The sequence below is a fragment of the Podarcis muralis genome, chromosome 16 (assembly GCF_964188315.1).
Source record: "Podarcis muralis chromosome 16, rPodMur119.hap1.1, whole genome shotgun sequence".
In the NCBI taxonomy this organism is placed as follows: Eukaryota; Metazoa; Chordata; class Lepidosauria; order Squamata; family Lacertidae; genus Podarcis; species Podarcis muralis.
In genome coordinates this window covers 1,109,120-1,130,954 of record NC_135670.1, presented here as the reverse complement: position 1 = coordinate 1,130,954, position 21,835 = coordinate 1,109,120, and the positions used below count along the sequence as shown (strand labels likewise).

At 43.2% G+C, this 21,835-nt stretch overlaps 3 protein-coding genes across 3 annotated transcripts; all 3 read left to right on the top strand.

The window, feature by feature from the left end:
* The first annotated feature begins 1,204 nt into the window (after window positions 1-1,204).
* LOC114586898 (vomeronasal type-2 receptor 26-like) lies at window positions 1,205-8,564 on the top strand. Its single transcript, XM_077920621.1, has 5 exons — window positions 1,205-1,495; window positions 2,389-3,279; window positions 3,618-3,836; window positions 4,701-4,827; window positions 7,654-8,564. The coding sequence occupies exons 1-5, from the start codon at window positions 1,205-1,207 to the stop codon at window positions 8,562-8,564; spliced, it is 2,439 nt and encodes an 812-aa protein (XP_077776747.1).
* A 1,597-nt stretch (window positions 8,565-10,161) lies between these two features.
* LOC144325865 (vomeronasal type-2 receptor 26-like) lies at window positions 10,162-12,098 on the top strand. Its single transcript, XM_077920620.1, has 2 exons — window positions 10,162-10,382; window positions 11,768-12,098. The coding sequence occupies exons 1-2, from the start codon at window positions 10,162-10,164 to the stop codon at window positions 12,096-12,098; spliced, it is 552 nt and encodes a 183-aa protein (XP_077776746.1).
* A 503-nt stretch (window positions 12,099-12,601) lies between these two features.
* On the top strand, window positions 12,602-18,730 carry LOC144325864 (vomeronasal type-2 receptor 116-like). Its single transcript, XM_077920619.1, has 3 exons — window positions 12,602-13,423; window positions 14,324-14,561; window positions 17,829-18,730. The coding sequence occupies exons 1-3, from the start codon at window positions 12,602-12,604 to the stop codon at window positions 18,728-18,730; spliced, it is 1,962 nt and encodes a 653-aa protein (XP_077776745.1).
* The last annotated feature ends 3,105 nt before the right edge of the window (window positions 18,731-21,835 follow it).

The window sequence follows — 21,835 nt, the reverse complement described above, 5'->3', positions numbered from 1 at the left end:
CCTCACAGAGTGTTTGTTGTGGGGGAGGAAGGGAAAGGGGAATGTTAGCCGCTTTGAGACTCCTGAAGGTGAGTGAAAGGCGGGATATCAAATCCAAACTCTTCTATTTGCTCTCTATTCTGGCTCTGGTACATAGGTGCTCAGTCTGCCCATTTTAGAAGGGGACTGTGAGGAAGCATTTCATTGCACCAATATTTTCACCCATTCAAACATATTTGTCCACATAATTTTGGAGAGATGACAAATTGGAGTCTGAGGGCCACATCTCATGTACGTTTCAAGAAAGAGGATAATAGAAAAGTGCCTTAAATTGAGTCAAACCAATAGTCCATCTATTAAATATTCTCTGCAGCAAAATGAAATTTGATAGAAGAGACATAGCAAGAGAATGACTCCCAGCCCTCAAGAGTACAGCTGCAATTCTATATACATTATCTGAGCATAAGCTATGTTGAAAATAGTGGGACTTACGTATGAGTAAACATGCATAGGATTGGGCAGTGGCTGGGAGGTTTCAGAATGAGTGACTGGTATGTGTGGGAGTGGGAGAGAAGGAAAGGAAAGGAAAAGTCAGTGGAGGGAGGAAGAAGGGGACTGTCCTTTCCTGCCACAATCCCTTCTGTCTCCTTCACCCACTAAATACATCTCAGGACAGTCCATCCTACCCTGTTAAATGCTTTTTAGCCTTCTTATTCTTCTATACCTGCCCAAAGTACAGGAAGGGGAATGAAAATATCACATATCATGGAGAAGAGAGAAGACAGTCTCAGAAAGTCTCAGCCCCCCCAGGAAAGAAGCTGCTGCAGCCTCCACAAATGCCTTTCCTGAATAGGGGAGATGCTGGTTTCATCCTGCACAGCATTTGATAGGAACGTGTGTGAGGCCCTCAGTTCTTACTTCACTCATTGGCAGGGACTTAGTGCATCCAAGCTAGGCTAGCTCATTGCACAGAAATTGTGGTGGAAGCACAAGTCTAAAGCAACCCAGAGCCAGTGTGGTGTAGTGGCGAGTGTCTGACTGGGACATGAGAGACCAAGGTCTGAATCCCCACTGGGCTGTTGTAGGGATTAACTGGAGAAGGGATTTTGAGCTCCTTGGGGGGGAAAGTGAGATATAGGTTGTTGTGGCTATAAGACCACGAGACAATCTTTTGAAGCACAAGCCTTGATTTCACCGTGAAACAGCAAGTCCCTTTATCTGCAGCATGGTGACCAAGTTCTACCAGCACATCCTTGCCCTGGTGTTTGCTGTTGATGAGATCAATGAGAATCCTAGGATCTTGCCCAATGTCACCCTCGGGTTCCACATCTACGACAGCTATACTGATTCAAGGAGGACTTACCGCACCACTTTGGACCTGCTCTTTAAATCACACCAGTTTGTCCCTAACTACAAATGTGGCACCCAGGAAAATGTAATAGGAGTAATTGGAGGACTTAGTTCTGATACCTCTTCCTGCATGGCAGATATCTTGGGTCTTTTCAAGATTCCACAGGTAGGATCTGAGTACTGGAGCTCAGAGGCTTTCCCCTCACCTCCCCCATAATTCACTTTTCTACTCTTTCCAGCAGTAATTTGATGAAGTGTAAAGCTAGAACGGTGTAATGGGAAGAAGAAGAATGAACTGAAATTTGCATTCATTACTATCCAAGGATGTGCATGAGAGGTGTGTAGGTTTAAAATGATTTGTGTTTCATTTGTAGAGAGGAGAATTGTTTGAGGTGTGATAGAAGGAGAGGAGCTGTTCACCTTGGAGAATTACAGCAGCAGCATCTCAAGAACCCTAGAACCCCAAAGCCAGAAGAACCCCCCCCCTTCTCTCTGCCTTTCCTCCGCATACACTCATTCCTTTGAAGTCTACTGGAAGGCAGATTGTAGTCAAACCACTTGTGAATGACTTCAAAGAGGATGGCTCATAGTGTCTATAAGCTGATGCCCCAACAACAACAGGAATATTCTCCTTACAAGAAGTTAGCTCAGAATGAAAGGAACGGGTTTCAATACACATCTCATTTAGAGTGTATGTTAACCAAAACTGTCAGGAGTGTCTACATTAAGAGGGTTGTGTAGTTTTCTTAGTGTGAGTAAAAGGTGGAGGAACCTGTCCGAACAGAAGGATATTGGGCATAGAATCATATAATCGTAGAGTTGGAAGGGACCTCTGGTGGTCATCCAGTCCAGCCCCCTGCAATACAGGAATCTCTGCTGAAGCATCCATGACAGATGGCCACCCAACCTTTGCTTAAAACCCTCCAAGGAAGGAGAGTGTACCACCTCTTGTGGAAGTCTGTTCCACTGCTGTATAGAATTCCACTGCCTGTATAGAATTGCACTAATTTGAAATCTGGGGAAATAATTATCTCCTCTTCCAACTCTTATTTTTTAAAGATTTCATATGGCTCATTTGAACCAGCAGTGAAGAATCAAGGCAAGTTCCCTTCCTTTTGCCGCATGGTACCCAGTGAAGCCCTGCAATACCGAGGAATTATTCAATTACTTCTGCACTTCAAGTGGAAATGGGTTGGGCTCTATGCTATAGATAATGAAGGTGGAGACCGATTCCTACAGACCATGGAGGAAATGCTTTTGCAGAATGGAATGTGTTCAGCATTCACAGAAAGAGCTCAAACGCACCTGCTCTTCTCTGACAGCATACAGGAGATGCTCTACCACAAACAAAGTACTTTGCCAGTATTCATGCAGAGCAAAGCCAATGTAGTTGTTATATATGGAGAAAGTGGCTCTATTACATGGTTGGGAGCAGTTATAGGGGTAATCAAGATAAGTCAAATACTAATTCCGCGAAATAAGAGACTCTCTACAGCAAAAGTGTGGATTACAACAGCCCAAATAGATTTCACATTATACCCCGTTCAGACAATTACTGATGTGGACAGACACATGTTCCATGGTGCTATCTCCTTCACAATTCATTCAAAGGAAATAGAAGACTTCCAAAAGTTTCTTCAGCTTGTAAATCCTTCATGGGAAAATGAAGACGGATTTATCAAAGTTTTCTGGGAGCAAGCATTCAGTTGTTCATTATCCAACTCATCAGCTGTGTCTGCATTCATCTACGGCAGATGTACTGGAGAGGAGATGTTAGAGAGCCTTCCTGCCCCTTATTTTGAAATGAGCATGACTGGCCACAGCTACAGCATTTATAACGCCGCCTATGCTTTGGCCCATGCCTTACATATCTTGCAGTCAGCTGGGCTGAAACGCAGTGCAAGGGAGTCCAGCAACAGAATGGTTCCTCAGAATGTGGAGCCCTGGCAGGTAATGCTTCCTCATCTCCAATGTCAACTGTCATTATATAGGTTCTGGACAATTTCCTGGACCCAATATCCATGGTGTGACCAACCAGGTTCCTGATCTACAGGATATTTCTATCAAGCTTCTATTTTCTCAGTTTTCTTAAGTCTTATTCCAAATACTGATCCCATATAACCATGATTTTCCAGACTTATTTCTCCGCCACAGTTGAATTTTATACCCTTTCATGATTTGTTACTGCCTTGCTGCTTCTGCAAGTAGATTACTATCCATGATGAATTGTAATGACTTGTAACCATATAGGAAAATGACCTTCAGGTCCTCGTTCTCTTTCCACCCAGCTCCACTCAATCCTTCACAAGATCTCATTCAACAACACGGCTGGAGATGCAATTGCACTGGATGAGCATGGAGAATTAGCAGCCGGATTTGACATTACAAACTTGGTCACGTTCCCAAATAAATCGTATGTCAGAGTCCAAGTAGGGAGGCTGGATCCTCCTGGCAAAGAGCTCACCATTTATGAGGACAGAATTGAATGGCACCGAGGCTTGACTCAGGTGAGGATAACAGGTGTGTGTCAACACTGGTGGTCATTCAGCAATATGCGAGGGGAATGGACATAACAAAACCACTAAATGCCTCTTTTAGCATAATAAATAGTCAAATGTGAAATTCATTGGGATCTCATAGTGAAAGGCAGGCGAATTATAACAGTAATGATAATACAGTGGTACCATGGTTTGCAGCCGTTTTGGATTACAACCACTTCAAACCCTGAAGTGTGTGTCCCTTTTTTTTTGGATTACAACCAATTTTTTTGGAGGCCCCATTGGTGAAAGTGTGCCTTGGGTTACAACCTGTTTTGGTTTACAACCGGACCTCCGCAACGGATTATGGTTGTAAACCAAGGTATCACTGTAATACAAATAGGATAAAATGTTTTATTAGAGGGTAAATTGATATATGGAAGTTGAGCATTTCATTGAAGGCAAGGCATCATTTTATGAACTACCTTTTCCTATACACACATATCTGATTCTTAAACAAACCATTATGATGAAAAATGCAATATTTAGAGGCATTAAGTCAGCACATCTTTAACCAAAGAGAGTCCTTGGCTTTCAGATAATGCATAATACTGACTGTTTTGTGACTGTGTGAAATCCCTGAGGGAAATCTTTAGTTAGTGATGCGAGATTGAATGTTAAACTATTTGATTCATTGATCAGGCTAAGTATGCAAATTTGAATCTGTCTTTGTATGATACTTAACAGAGCAGATATTCCTACTACTTATTGCATACCTGTGTAGTTACAGCTTTTGCATTCTGTATCACTTGCCCTCCTGTTTGCTGGTTGATTATCTGATAGAATATGAAAAAAGATGAATTCAAGCTAAACCGTTCCTATATATTTGGGTAGGTGCCACCGCTTTCAGTATGTAATGACATCTGCCGCCCTGGTTATGGGAAGAAAAAGAAGGAGGGGAAGACCTTTTGCTGCTACGCTTGTGCTCCTTGTCCTGCTGGGATGATCTCAAATGAGAAGGGTAGGATACGCTATGTTGTAAAAGATCAAGCGATCCATTTTATCGAAGTAAAATGTGGGCAACTCTTTTGCAAGTTCATTCTCATTAACATAGTGGCCATTTTTAAATTATGGCATTATGCATGGATTCCCATTTTTACATAGACACAACAATCTAATTGATATTTTGTTTTAATCATACCAAGGAATATATCAGCAGCTCAGTGAATGATACATTAAGTTCTCAGATACCTCTGATAGCGCAGGCATTGGACTCGTGATCTTGAACGCATGAATGGAACTTTGAGTGGCTGTAATTGTGGAAGAAAGATTAAAGATGATGTTTGAAGTCACACTCGAAAATGAAGAGCTTGAGAGATTTCTGGGGTTTCCAATGAGCAGCTATTTTCCCTGTCAGAACAATGAAGTGGAGGTTTGGTCTTCCTTATCAGTCCTTTCCAGTCAACCATCCCTGCATCAGAGATCATGGCTAGTTTTACCCTTCATAGTCCTCACATTGATATGACAGGGAAGGCCTACCAATTTAATCCGTCTCTAAGTGTCTTAGTTTTCTGTAGGTGAGATAGGCATGCAACATCGTGCATACACTGAGAGTTTTGGGGAAAGATTTTGAGCTCCACAATGTACAGTGGTACCTCGCAAGACGAATGCCTCGCAAGACAAAAAACTCGCAAGACGAAAGGGTTTTTTGTTTTTTGAGCTGCTTCGCAAGACGATTTTCCCTATGGGCTTGCTTCGCAAGACGGAAACGTCTTGCAAGTTTGTTTCCTTTTTCTTAACACCATTAATACAGTTGCGACTTGACTTCGAGGAGCAACTCATAGAACGCGGTGTGGTAGCCTTTTTTGAGGTTTTTTAAGACTTTGGTGATTTTTGAAGCTTTTCCAAAACTTTCCCGACACCGTGCACAATCGCAAGACGACAAAACTCGCGGAACGAATTAATTTTGTCTTGCGAGGCACCACAATGTAGGTAGGAGTATATGAATATGAACTGATTGCCATACCCATCAGAGGAAAGATGGGAACTTGTTATGTGTACAAGAACAGGAAGGACATAATACATGTAACAAGAAAAAGAAGTATAGGGATATAGCAGAGAGTCATATTCAACTAAATCATTGTGGGAGTGGCAGCAATGATCGTCACAAGCGCAAGGAAACTTCCCCCCTCTTCTGTCCCCATTTGCCCCTGAACTCTCCCCAAAACTGATCTGGAGATCCAACTGATTCTGTTGGACAAGAAGTCATGCTTGCACTGATGGAATGATCTTCTCAGCACTACATTGAAAACAACCCATAATATTTAGTTCCTCCCCACCCCCCAAAATGAAACAACAAGAAGAAATACATTGCTTCTCAAAATCAAAATGTGGGCTTGTAATATTTTAAGGCTTGGGAGGAGAAACTTCTTCAGCCCAAATTCAACCTTCTAGGAAAACAGACTACTGTTGGGTAGGGGCAGAGAGAGTAGTCAAATGGTTATGATCTACACCCTGTGGGTTAATTTCAGGACATATTAAATGCCTAGCTTTGCACACAAACTATGACCAGGCACCTGGCAATCGGCCAACTACACAAGAAAGAGGCAGCATCACAGTTCGACAACACATTCCAGCCGCACAAAAGGACTGGGGCAAGGAGCATGGCCTGGACAGAGTCCCAATGTCAAGAAAGGGATGGGGAATCACATTTCAACCCCAGGCATACTGTTCCCATGCTTGTCTTAAGCCTTACTATTTCAACATAATATTAAGACTCATTTTGAATTAAAATATTATTAGAAATTTGTTATGTACTGAGTTGAATAGGATCCAAACTGCAGCAGTCTGATTGGTCCTAGAACAATAGGATTCAGAATGCAGCAGTCTGATTGGTCCTAGAACAATGCAGCAGTATGATTGGTTGGCAGGAACCACCCAATCATGCTCCAGATAGAAGTGAATCCACAACCTGATTGGCTTACAGTAGAATTCCGGAATTAACCAATCATGTGCAGCCCATTGTGTAAATAATGTATATAAAGCAGATACTTTGAGGGGACATTCATTCATTCCTCCTCACCACTATGAGCTGAATAAAGAGCATGAAATCACTTTGCGACTCTGAGTATATTTCAAAATTAGATTTATTATCAACAAGTTTTTGATTTTTATCTCCAATTCATATTTAGTCTATGTTCTATGCATTTTGAATCTGGTGTTATTTCTATTTGCATCCAGTGATCTCCTTTTCTGTGCAGCAAAAACGACCCTTAGTCAGACTTTCCTCTTGTCCCTAAATAAACACTGATGGCAAAATCACTTCCTTCCCCACCATAATGTGAGACTGGGGCATACAGCACATACTTCAGTTATTTCCATATGTCTACTTAAATGTTTCTTTATTAAGGATAATAAAAAAATAATTTTCAGATACTTTGAAAGCAAAGTGTGTTTTGTACATCTTATTAAAACGATGACAGTCAGACTAGATGGCCATGAAATAAAACATCAGAAGATGAATCAGACTGTTGGGTGTGTGTGTTTTTAATGAAAATGAGGCAGTTTGGGGAAACATTGATGTGACAGTCCCAATACACCTTTCTTTGTTGACTCCTACAATTTTGAACTACTGCCAGGATGGTTGTATCATTTCACTTAACAGTGCTTTTTATTTTAAGACTAACTTTGTTGAACACCAGGAGAAAACTATATTTCAAACCAGATATGATTCATGACATTTCTACTTGATGCACTTTGGTCAGAAGAATTTGAAACATTCCAAGTAGGCATCTGTTCTTGAGCATGAACCATTCTGGTTCTTACATTATCATGCATTCTTTTTCAGATGAAGAAACATGTGTCAGTTGTCCGGAAGACCAATATCCAAACAAAGGCCAGGATCAATGCATTCCTAAGATGCCAAACTTCCTGGCATTTGGTGACACTTTGGCCGTTGTTTCAGCTTCCTCTGCACTACTGTTGTCTCTGCTCACAGCTGCGGTGCTTGGCATCTTCATTAAGCACCGGGACACCACCATAGTCAAAGCCAACAACAGAAGTCTCACCTACATTCTCCTCATCTCCCTCCTCTTCTGCTTCCTCTGCTCCTTGATGTTCATTGGAAAACCTAATGAGGTGACTTGCCTTCTCCGACAAACTGCTTTTGGTATCATCTTCTGTGTGTCCATCTCTAGTATCCTGGCCAAAACTGCATCTGTGCTTTTAGCCTTCATGGCCACCAAACCAGGATCTAGGATGAGAAAATGGGTGGGAAAACGGTCGGCTTATTCCATCATTCTGTCCTGCTCCCACATCCAAGTGGGGATCTGCACTCTGTGGCTGGCAATGTTTCCCCCCTTTCCAGATAGAGATACACACACAATGATGGATCAAGTTGTACTCTTATGTAATGAAGGGTCGGTCACTATGTTCTACTGCGTCTTGGGGTTTATGGGCTTCCTGGCCATTGTTTGTTTCACTGTAGCTTTCGTAGCCAGGAAGTTACCTGACAGCTTTAATGAAGCCAAGTTCATCACCTTCAGCATGTTGGTCTTCTGCAGTGTTTGGCTGACCTTCATTCCAACTTACCTGAGCACAAGAGGGAAAGACATGGTTGTGGTGGAGATCTTCTCCATACTGGCTTCCAGTGCTGGGTTACTGGGCTGCATCTTTACCCCTAAATGCTACATCATTGTGGTGAGACCTGAGCTGAACAAGAAAGAACATCTAATAGTTAAAAAGAAACAAATGAGATAAAGTACACATACATTTATCCCCTCCCACAACAGATATCCCTCTCCCCTCCCCATATATAATGGTTAAAATGGGGAACATTATTCCTGAGTTGTAAGTGTGAATTCAGTGGTTGCCACTGTTGAGTGTTTTGCCCTTCAATATGCAATAAAAAGATACAATGCCTCTATGAAATCATCCTCATCTCTCTTTCCAGCTAAAGCCTGAGCTTCCTTGGTCAATTTTTCTGAAAGTGCTATGATTTACACTTTCTGTTACCACATTGACATTTGCAAGTGTTCACACATGTGCTTGCATGCACACACACATTGGGGGGGAAATAATAATTGCCAAACCAAAGTATTCTCAAAACCCCTCTTTTAGAAATAGGATATATATTGGCCACTTTCCAGTCCTCAGGTGCTGAGGCTGATCTGAAAAGTTGTCCATGATTGCTCAGCTGGAAATATGCCAGTGCAAGTTCCTCACCCTGATTCATCCAGAGCTCATCCTGGATAATTTAAAGTAGATTAATTTGTGCTGGTGTAAATAAAATGAAATAAACAAATAAACCCCATTAGTGTTCTGGGGGTGAGGCGAACATGGCAGGGCAAAGAGAGACTTACATCTGTTTCAAATCCCACTCAGTTGGGTCATAGTACCAAGGGCCTGATCATGAAAACTTAGGCTTACACTCATCAGTTTAGTTGGCGGTCGCCCCTCCCAGAAGCTCCAGAATGGTTTGGAATAGGGATAGTTTATGTCATCTTGAATTATGCTGGTTTCTATATTTAGGGTTGCTCTGCCCAAGGTGTATTGTGGCACTGACATTTCCAGGCCATTTCTAGACCACCACTTCTTCAATGATTCATAGAATCACATACGAATGGATTAACTGGGATTTCCCTGTAGCTTCATCATCTGACATTATGTAACACCAGAATCTACCAGATCCATCTGCTAAATGTGGCACAGCAGGAAGATATTTCTGATGGCAAAAACTACTGGGGCAATGGCCTTCCTCAGAGGGGGGTAGACTTTCCTTTGTTAGGTCATTGTAAGCAGAGGATGAATGCCCACCTAAATATAAGGAATTGTATAGCAGTGAATTCTCTGCAGAGGCTGGGGTGGACTATATGGCCTTTGGGGTCCCTTCCAACTCTATGATTCTATTATACAATATAAAGAAACAGACAAACTATTATGGGAGAAGGATGTTTGCTCTGGAAGTTCTACTACCATTGAGTCAACAAATTGGAGAAGTAATTATCTCCCTTGTCATTATATGAATCACTGTAATTGACCCAAAGCTCCAGCAGCTTTCTTGGAAGCTACAGAGGGGGGGGGGGGAATCAACAAGCAAGCCTGGAATGGTTATAAGTACTGTATTGCTTCTGATGCAGCCAAGATTAGGCTTAAGAGGGGGCTCCGTCAGTTTCCCTCTTTCATTGCATATAGTATATTCTTCAGATCTTGCCCCTTGACAATGTAGATGATGAAGTGCACTGGCAGAGTCTGTTTCCATCCAAGACGTAATACTGAAATCAGGCTGGTGGTCAGAATGATGTTTTGACCTGAGAAACACGGGAGCCTCGTTTGCAGCAGGAAGTTTTCCATCCAGATGTTGGTGCTGCTCCTGCTCCTGCTCCTGCTGCTCCCAAACATGGTGTTCAAAGTACATACCAGTAAGTGTGTCGGAAGTAATCCAGTACATGTTCCACATGACTGGTATGAGACAAGTGACCTCCTCATTGGTGGGATGGCATCTCTTATGCATTACTTTTCCCCTGAAATTGTATTCAACATGCACCCTTCTCAGGTCTCGATAGCCGCCACCCCAACGTAAGAAAACTGCCTGTCGTTTTATTTTAGTGGTGTTTAGTCTTTATATATGCATGAACAACTGCAGGTCTTACTGCTTTGAAAAGTTATTAGAATTTTTCAAAAACGGTGGGTGGGAGGATAAGAACCACTGGTTGAGAAGAACATGAAATTCTCAAACATCAATGAGTGTAAACTGTGCCTTTATGGTCAGTTGGGCATTTGGAAACATTATCCTTTGATGATCCAATTATTCTTATCTCTTATATGTATGTATTTTTGTATATATGCATTCTTATTTTATGAAAATTGTACACATTCAAGCACATTGAACCTAAAAAGTTCTGTATTTCAGGAGTGGGCATTTTGCAACCTTTCAGCTAATTGTAGATGGGCGGCAAAGGGGAGGAAATTGAGAGAAAAGAGGGTGCGACAGAAATTTCAGAGAAAGAGAGAGAGAGATGGCAGAAATTCAGAAAGAAATGAATGGCTGCACCTTGAATGGATAGGGCTGGAGTGAGACAGGGCTCTGGTAAGGACACAATTGTGGAAGAAAGAGAGTGTCCTGCTGGTGTGTCCCTATAGCCCCAACCTCCCCACAGCCCTGTCCTTTCTCACTCCATTAAGGTAAACTTGAGCCACACTGGTATGGGGAGAGAGGCTCTGCAGCACTTTCACTATTCAGTACTTGTTAGAAAGTGCAGGGAGAGAGAGAGAAACGAGCAGAGTAAAAAACGCCAGTCCATACTTTGTCCCCATTGACTACCTATTTCCAGAGAAAACTTGAACATAACAGAACAAACAGAAACTGCTGCCAAACACCAGCCTAGGATATCAAGCAGCTCCTTTGAACGATCCATTTGTGTCATGAAACAGGTTGCTAAAGAAAAGTCTGAAGCATGGCAGCAAACAGTTCTCTAGAAGAGCACCCCATGCCTTACGTGCAGAAATTTCCTAATGCAGGGCAAGGTGATGTCAGTAGAGTTGGGAAATGCTCCTCCTTAAAACTTTTTGAGCACCTGATAGAACAGACCAGGGCTAGGGAGCCTGTAGTTTTTTATTCTGCTGCTGAACTCCAGCCCTGTCCTCCCTCTTCATTAATCACGGTGGCTGTGGCTGATGTGAGTTGGGAGCCCAGTGTCATCTCAATGGCCACAAGTTCCCCTTCCTCTTGTACAGACAATGGTGAAATAGAGGGACTCAGAAGAAAGCAGCTTCCAAGAGTGCAAAGCAGCAAAAGTTAGCCCCAACACATTCTCCTTCTTCCCAACAGGACTTAACTGGTGAATAACTTTTCTGGTTCTATCATCTTATAGTCAGGTAGCTGAATACTGAAGAAGAGTACTGTGAGGAGATGAATACTGTGATGCGATATTTTGTGCAATGTGTAGTCACTTTATTTGCAGCCTGGTGACCAAGTTCTACCAGCACATCCTTGCCTTGGTGTTTGCTGTTGATGAGATCAATGACAATCCCAGGATCCTGCCCAATGTCACCCTCGGGTTCCACATCTACGACAGCTACACTGATTCAAAGATGACCTACCGCACCACTATGGACCTACTCTTCAAATCACATCACTTCATCCCCAACTACAAATGTGGCACCCAGGAAAATGTAATAGGAGCCATAGGTGGATTCAGCTCTGATACATCTTCACGCATGGCAGACATCTTGGGTCTTTTCAAGATTCCGCAGGTAGGATCTGAGAAGCAGAGAAATGGGGACTTCCCTTGATACTCTCTTTCTAGTAGGATTCATAGTTATGGAAGTGGTGTAATGAGAAAGGAAATTAATATGGTCTGAATGACATGGACTTGAATCATGGAAACTCTTGTTTTAGTTGACTCTATGTAAGCCCACTCTGGAAGCATTTTTTACTTAAAAGTGAGGTAGAAATGATCAAAATAAAATAATATGGGTATCCAACTATACGAACAAGATGGAAGAAGTCCCAAAAATGTGCATTATACACATAGAAAAGTAATAGTACTGAATAGCTCAAGGAAAAGATACCATATGTTTATTTTGTGCAGGTTTGTAAAAGGAAACAGCGGCTTAAAAATAAGTAAATTGTGGGTATATAAAATTGCACTGTATGGAAATATTTAGATAAATGAAATCAGTATGAGCTCCCTTTTCCACTCTGTATGTACTGCCTGGCTATTGTTTTTCAGATTTCATATGGCTCTTTTCAACCAGCAGTCAATTACCAAACCAAGTCCTCTTCCTTTTATCGAATGGTTCCTAGTGAAGATTTTCAGTACAGAGGAATCGTCCAACTGCTTTTGCATTTTGGATGGAAATGGGTCGGTCTCATTGCCCAGGATGATGAAGGTGGAGAACATTTCTTGGAGGTCATAGAGTCAATGCTCTCCAAGAGTGGGATCTGTTCTGAATTCACAGACATAGTTCCAACAAATGCGCGCTTCTCCAAAGGTCTGGTTCAAATGTTCTTAAAGCGAGTCGGAAATCTCCCAGGTTTCCTGGCGAGCAAAGCCAATGCTGTTATTGTATCTGGAGAAAGTGCACCAGTTACATGGTTGGCAAATACTGTAGTAATAATCCATGCCTATCAACTAAAATATCCTTTGTATAAACTCTCTGCGGCAAAGGTGTGGATCACGACAGCCCAAATTGATTTCAAGTTCTTCAAAGTTCAAATGATGACTGGCCTTTCGACCCAAATGTTCCATGGCACTCTCTCTTTCACAATTCACACAAAGGAGATTCAAGATTTCTATGACTTTCTTCGGAATGTAAACCCTTCCTGGGCAGTTGGAGATGGTTTCATCAGTGATTTCTGGGCAGAATCATTCCGTTGTTCTGCTTCAGACTCGGGAATTTCTAAATTCTTCAGAAGTGCATGCACAGAAGAGGAGATGCTGGAGAGCCTTGCTACACCGTTCTTTGAAATGCGCATGACTGGCCACAGCTACAGTATCTATAATGCTGTCCATGCTCTAGCACATGCCTTGCATGCCTGGTACTTAGTGAGAGCCAACAACAGAAGAACGGAGGCTTGGGACAGACTGTCTTCTTGGAACGTGGAGCCCTGGCAGGTAGTGCTTCCTTACAGACAAGTTGTGGGGCCCTGGGTTTAGGACAGTGGTGTGGCATACAGAAGAGATATTTTTTGAAAATGCTACATCACATGGTGGGGGGGGGGGGATATTAAGGAATACTCCTCTACCCGTGGCAAATGGGAAAACTTGGAAAGAGGCATAAGCAGGCCTCCCATTGTGCAGGAGCTAAAGACCAGGTACCCATTTAGTTAACTTACAGTACAATGGTCTAGGTGAGTGCAGGATTTCAGCCTAGGCTTGAGACTTGCATAGAAGGGAGGAAGCGAGGTTATGGTGTGTTCAACAGTTGTGTGTCAGGGCAGGAAATCAACATGTTGAGAGATTTCTTATATGGAAATAGAATAAAGAGGAAAGCTTCAACTGTTTACATTCTGTCCATCAGATATTTTATTATATTTATTATATTTTATTATAAAACAGGAAGAGTCATCACTGTTTTTATTTCTGGACATCCCATTCGATCTGGACGAGGACCAAAAAAATTGCATATGTCAAAAGGCATTAAAAAAATACACTTAATTTCTGCACAGATTTTTTTAAAATCCCTTTCAAATATGAGCAGAAGTGGAACCAGATGGGCTGAGTTCCTTCCTCCTGTAGAACGAGAGATTCTAAAATTCATTTTTAACAGGAAGTAGTGTTACTTTGAGTAATATGTGTCCAAAAATAACAGATTCCACTTCACATTTGTCCCTTTACAAGATGAATTAGTTCGTGTTGAGTTCACAGTGGAATTCAAGTTCACTCAACATCTGGCCCTCCAGATATTGGTGAGCACTGATGGGAGTTGCAGTCTGAAAACATCTGGAGGGCCGCAGCTTCTCCATCCCCACTTTAATATTTCAACATTTTTTAATCTTTCTCTTTTTTTCCAAGCTCCACTCATTCCTTCACCAGATCTCCTTCAACAACAGCGCTGGAGATTTAATTGCACTCAATGAACATGGGGAATTAGCAGCTGGATTTGATGTTACAAACGTGGTCACTTTCCCTAACAATTCCTACATCAGGATGAAAGTGGGGATGCTGGACCCTCACAACCCTCCTGGCAAAGAACTGACCATTGATGAGGACAGTCCCTTGGAATGGCACAGAGGCTTGGCTCAGGTTTCAAGTATCAACATTCATTGCCATGCAGTGAAGTGGGAGGGTTAAGAGATGTTAAGGAGGGATGAAGAATTCATTCATGCAATGCACAGCTTTGAAATTCAGTGGAATACCACATTGTGTTGACAAATAAGAGTGTGCTGAAAATAATGAAATATGTGGAGGGTGGGCATTCCAGTGGAGACAAATTCCCATTATCTACTTCGTTAAGCTGCTGTATCTAAGTGATTTACAGTAAAACAAGCACATAAGAAGCACGAGTTAAAGCATAAATCACAAATCACTATTGTAGCAGAATATATTGATACATGACCAGTGGCAGACCTAGGGGCCCCAAATTTCAGCAGCACCTGTGTGACAGCAAAATTCAGTGCCCCCACCTATTGTCTTCCATTCTGCACCACAGTTTCAGCACCCCCTGCGGTTCCCCCAAAGAGCCTCTCCCAGTGCGACCAAACCCATTGCATATCCCCAAATCCGCCTCTGGCATAGCAACAGGATCAATGTGTGAAGAAGGAGCAAAAACACAATTAAATTTAATCAGAAAATCCTCAGATTTATTTTTTATTTTTTGTAGCAGCCCTCAAAATGTATACTCACCCTGTTTCCCTCCTGGTAGACCTCATCCATAGGGGCAACCAAGGCTCATTCATTAATGAGAACAGGCCTGAACTGTTATGTACTGAAGTTCTCGCCCTGGGCCAGCAGGGGGATACTGTAGATAGTTTTCACTCAGGTCCACATATGCAAATAAGGGATTGAAAGTGGCGTTCAGTGATTGGATAGTTACAGAAAATGGTTACAGTTACATTGTTCTGGAGCTCTATATAAGCAGGCTGACTGTGACCTTCAGCTCAGTTCTGTCCTGGCCTGTGAATAAACAAGAGCTGTTTGAAGAATCACTGTGTCTTCTGATATGTTCACCCACAACTTAACATGAACCTAGTGCACAGGGGGGCTATTCATGGGCAGGAATATATTACAATCACCTCCAGTTACACCCAGCTGCATAACTCTCCAAAAGAATTGTAGTTTACTCCTCACAGAGCTACAATTCCCAGCACCTTTAAGAAACTACAGTTCTCATGATTCTTTGGGGTGGGTGAGTTTTATGTGTGCTTTAAATGTATGGTGAACACAGACACAATGTCATTGGCAGAACTTTTTACCGAAGGATCATCTGATACAAGATGAATTCTCTGAGTGTATTTTAATACTAAACTTTCCTATACTTTTTTTGGACAGGTACCACCCCTTTCAGAATGTAATGATGAATGTCGCCCTGGCAATGGGAAGAAAAAGAAGGAGGGGAAGAAATTTTGCTGCTACGATTGTGCTCCATGTCCAGATGGGATGTTCTCAAACGAGAAGGGTAGGGCATGTCACGTTAAGATGAACCAAGCAATACAATTGACTGCAGTAAACTGTGACCAGTTCTTCTGCAAGCTTCTTTTAATTAGCTTTGTAAGTTTTATGAAATAGTGGCATTTTATATTTGTTCTCACTGCGTAAATGTGTCCTGTATGTTTGCACTTCCTTTCTCTTAATCAAGTAAGGAAAAGATTGCTGGAATGACAAATGATTCATGGTAACATAAACAAGTTTCTACATGACTTCGACGCCATAATGGCCGGATTTGTGATCTATAAGACATAGAATACCTTCCATTACTAGTAATTGCACCTCAGTTAACTGAGAGAGGATGTTAAGGTAGGCATTTGTACATTTCCCCCAAATGAAGAGGCAGCAATCAGGAATCTGTGTGATTTTGAATAAGCAACAACTCTGCAAACTTTTCTAGGAATATGCAATGGCTTAAAAATGAATGTAACAAGAATCTGTGTCTTCCCAGTGTAGGTACCCTGTCAAAATGAAGAAGAGGAGTCTGTTATTCAGTCCTCTCTATGAAACCTCAGGACTTTTAATGGTCCTGACACACGTATGTAATAAGAAACTCTCGCAAATTCATACGTCACAACAAATTTGCTCTGCTCAGGGTAAAATCTTAAGAAAACATTTGATGTATCCAACCTTTTCGTCCATGGTTAAAGCAGCCTCTTAGATTATCCTAGAAACAGCTGTCATGGTTGTGGGGTAGTTAATTCTCCCCCTCTGTATTCAGGGCTTGGGAAGGAGTCTCGGTTTCTAAAGTTAGTTAATGCATAGGTGTCTCTAATTAGGCAAATCTACTTCAGGATTGCCAAAGAGAAATATATATATAAGGTTTAGTCAATCAGAGATAGAAATATCATTAAAGAAGACAACAATGCCATATGATCAAAACCGTTGAATTGATGAGGCAAAATACACAATTGACTGAGGATAAGCTCAAGTTCTCTCAATTAGAGAAGACTGAGCTGATACTCAAAAAAATTGCAGTGTTTCCCTCCCTCCATCTTTCTTTTGATTCAGAAATATTTTAGCAGATACCTATGATGAGTGATGGGATGCGGGTGGTGGTGCGGGTTAAACCACAGAACCTAGGACTTCCCAATCAGAAGGTTGGCGGTTCGAATCCCCGCGACGGGGTGAGCTCCCGTTGTTCGATCCCTGCTCCTGCCAACCTAGCAGTTCAAAAGCACGCCAGCGCAAGTAGATCAATAGGTACTGCTCTGGTGGGAAGGTAAACGGCGTTTCCGTGCGCTGCTCTGGTTCGCCAGAAGCGGCTTAGTCATGCTGGCCACATGACCCGGAAGCTGGACGCCGGCTCCTTTGGCCAATAAAGCGAGATGAGCGCCGCAACCCCAGAGTGGTTCACGGCTGGACCTAATGATCAGGGGTCCCTTTACCTTTACATTTATGATGAGTGATGAAGGCTATTTTCTCTACTTCCCTACAGAGAGTGGTTAGATCTAGAGCTCTCCCACCTCCCCACCCTCTCCCCATCCTCCACTGCTCTGTCACGGACTCCCGTGTCCTCCACCAGCCACTCGCTCGCCAGCTTCTGCAGCTCAGTCACCCGCTCTCTCAGCAGCTTCAGCCACTCAGGCACCACTCTCCCACTCATCAGCCTCCACCACTCAAGTGGCCACTAAGACTGTTGCCACGTTATATTTCCCAGTGCCATCTATCTGTGGGCACATTAAAAAGATCTGGATAGAACTTGGCTGGAGGAAGGTAGGTAATTTGCATATATGATGGGTGGAATTTGTTTTTGAAGCATCTTGGCCAGAAAAGGTTGGCCTTTTTCCTTGTGAAATATACTCAGGCAGACTCCTGGGAAGGCTGTGCTCAAGCCTTAGAACAGTTCTTTTTATTCACTTTTTTGTTTTAGAAAAAGAAACTTGTCGCAGATGCCCAGAAGATCAATATCCAAACAAAGCCAAGGATCAATGCATCCCCAAAACGCCAAATTTCCTAGCATTTGATGACATTTTGACAATCGTTTCAACTGCCTTTGCACTTCTGTTCTCTCTGATCACAGCTTTGGTGCTTGGCATCTTCATTAAACACCGGGACACTGCCATAGTTAAAGCCAATAATAGGAGCCTCACCTACATTCTCCTCGTCTCTCTCCTCTTGTGCTTCCTCTGCTCCTTGCTGTTCATTGGAATGCCCAATGAGGCAACCTGCCTTCTCCGACAAACTGCTTTTGGCACCATCTTCTCAGTGGCCCTGTCTAGCATCTTGGCCAAAACCATATCTGTGGTCCTGGCATTCATGGCCACCAAACCAGGATCCAGAATGAGGAAATGGTTGGGACAAAAGTTGGCTTATTCCATAGTCCTCTTCTCCTCCAGCATTCAAGTAGGCATCTGCGCTGTCTGGCTGGCAACCTCTCCACCAAAACCAGATTTGGACATGGACTCAATGGCAGAAGAAATTGTTCTGTTGTGTAACGAAGGGTCGGCCACAATGCTATATTGTGTCTTAGGCTATATGGGCTTCCTGGCCATTGTCAGCTTCACTGTGGCCTTCTTAGCCAGGAAGTTGCCAGACAGCTTTAATGAAGCCAAGTTCATCACCTTCAGCATGTTGGTCTTCTGCAGTGTTTGGCTGTCCTTTGTTCCGACTTACCTGAGCACAAGAGGAAAACACATGGTGGCTGTGGAGATCTTCTCCATCTTGTCTTCCAGTGCTGGGCTACTGAGTTGCATCTTTACCCCTAAATGCTACATCATTCTGCTGAGGCCTGAGCTGAACAACAAAGAACAATTGATACGAAGAAATACATAAATGCTAGAAAAGTCAGCTATTTTATTTATGGTTTTGGTTTTCATAGATATGCACATGAACTGGCTGCATGTGGATTTCACAATCTCAGCAGTTCTGTGTTTTATTTTTGGCAACTCTCCCCACATATGCTACATGATTGTGCCAATGCCTGAGCTTATTTTTAAAAAAGCATCTAATACAAAGAGAGATATAGCAACAGCATAAAAATACTTCAGTTGTAAAATTAATACATTAAGTTCTATAAATAATACATGAGGTTTTTGTTCCATTTCTGTTGTATTTATTCTACATGGCAATAAAAGGGGGTGTACGTCCAATGAGAAAGAATCAAACTACTTTTGTGCTTTATTCCTGGATTGCAGAACTGTTGTCTTTTTGTTTTAGATGCTGTTTTGGCGGGGGGGGGGTGAGTAAAGGGAGCTGTAAGGATGACCAACTCCTCATGCCTCTCTAGGCAGCCCACTCTGCTGCTTTTTTCTGGCTCCTGCCAGCCTCCTCCAGACCTCTGCCAATGATTTACTGCCCCCTGCAAACACTCTTCTCCTTCCTGCAAAGCTGCTGATCCCCTCCGCTGCTGCAAACACCCAGGTGGACAAAGGGGGGGGGAATCTCTCTCCTCCCCCACCCAACTGCACTGTAATCTGACTGAGATGTAAGTGTAAGTACAGGCCCCTGGTGGTGCTGCAAATGGAGAGGCTACAGAGAAGGCAGATTGTCCCTTAAATAGGGATCAAGCCCTCCCTCCCTCCTCGGACCACCTTAGGAATACACCAGTCGGAACCAATGATTTTCCCACTCTGCCCCTCTCTCTCTCTCTCTCTCTCTCTCTCCCCCTCTCCCTCTCCCTCTCTCTCTGATAATAATATTTATTAAGTTTTCCATTTTAACAATCCAATAAAAACCACATTAAAAACATTCCAAATTATAAAATAATCAAACAATCCAAATTTTATGCCTAATTATAAATCTTTGGTTGACTTCCCATGCTCTGAGGTCGGGGGTGATGATAATCTCACATTTGTTCTGCTCTTCTTAATTAGTCCAGGTAGTTGCAATAAATCAATCTGATGTTAATCCTTTGTTTATTTCAACAGCCTCTGAGTTCATCTGGTTTAGACCAATATAGTATGTTTCTGTGTGGGTGTTTATTTTCTCCCACTATGCTTCACTCACTCCAACGGCCCTCAAATGCACCCAGACATATCGGCACCATCAAGGCTGTTTGGCTGAACATTCCCATTTTCAACAGTTATAAATAACCGTCATCAATTTATGAAGGAGTTTTGGTTTCAACCTAAATTTATGATTCGAGAACAGAAAAGCAGCAAATGGATTGCCATCAGTTCATTCTGGAATGTGGCTGCCCTTTCCTTTCCCATAGTTGATGCTGCACCCTAGCCTTGTAACTGTGAAGATGTGCTGGTCCCGGGTGGGGTGGGGTTACCATGCGGCGTGGTCTGAGTCCAGTCCTAGGTTGAGGGTATGGAGGCTGTCCGTCAAGGGCGAAGCGGGGTCCAAGGCAAGGAGCCGGGCGTGGTCAGGAACTCTGGAAGAGCTGGACAGGGTGCTGGCAGGAACAGGTTACCAACAATGTTGCTCCCGCAACCTGGGACTGGGCTGACTGGCCTTTATCTCCTCTGAGGCCTAGGGCAGTCCTGGTCCACAGGTGACTCGCCTCTCCTGGCCTGGAGGCGAGCACTCCTCCTGCGGGAACTCAGTTCCCTCCGCCTCTCTGCCCTGAGCCTCTGCAGCTCCGGAGAGGCTGGAGGGTTAGTGGACCCAGAGGCAACCTCACCTTCCCCTGACAGGGCTGGGAGAGGAGCACCTGCAGGCAATGGGTCCTCCATCACCTCCGGAGCCAGAGCGGATTCAGCTGGTGTCTGCTCCTGAGGATCCGGCACAGGTGAGGGCCCTTCAGGCTCAAGCCCCAGCCCCGGCTCAGCCGGCCCTGGAGGCAGGGACTCCTGTGCAGGCTGGGATTCCTCAGGTTCAGCCTCTGAATCAGATTCCCAGGCCATCACAGAAGACCTGTTCTCCAAATAGAAATAAAGCGTCCCAAAGGCAGCTTCTTCAACTGTTAGCAGGTGCCACCTTTTATTCTCCAACCCCCACCCCTAGTAGGACTTCCTACTACCAGCTACCCTTTGGGAATGATCCCAGGAGATGGAAGTAGGTAGGTCAGGATGACACCAGTCTTCCATCTGGACCATCTCCTCTTCTTCTCCTGTGAGAACTATCCCTGTGACTTTATATATATATTAATCTTTATAAAGGAATTAATAAATTATGATGCTACTTGCAATCTGTCCCAAAATGATTTGTATTCCAAGCTGAGGATAAAATTAAATGCATTTAACAAACAATGATCTAGTTCTAAGGCAATTTGCTGGTTTTGGACTCTAGGAATGAGCCTAATGAGTTATAACTTCACCCTGAAATAGGAAATCTCATCTTGGAGGACCCAATGGGGTAGGAAATAAAACTGATGTTTCATATTAAGATACAGTATGTTTGCTGGACCTCTGCTTTTCCTTCAGCAAATGATTGCAAAGAAAAGCACCTTCAAGGACCGTTAACTTTGCGGTTTCTTTTCAGTGAGGCTAAAATACATGTTCTATAACCTTTGGAGGAAATAGACACTTGTTTCACTATGAGAGCAACATCTTACCTATCAGCAATTGTGGGCGAAGAAGGGGAGTTGCAGTGTTCTGCTGACATTTGGAAAAGACCTCCTACCAGCGCCAACCCACCCATGAAGTAGGATGAAGCAGCCACCTTAGACAGCAGAAGACTTTGAGGCACTGCTCCTGTGGGCAACTGATGTCTCCCCCCACCTCTGACACCAGCGTAGAAGCAGAGCCGGCATCAGCACCAATTTCTGGCATGATCACTTGAGATCTCACTGAAAGCAAGAGGTCTTACGAGAGTTCAGCGAGATCACGTGAGATCTCACTGGAAATTGTGATCAGTGCCAGTGGCAGAGATGGGAGAGTTGGCGGAACAGGGCACAGATGCAATTCCTGTTTCTCCTCAAGCAGTGAAACAGGAAGCATTGCCTGTGGTGGTTCTCCACCCTGGTCACCTATGTTAGATATAACGTAGCAG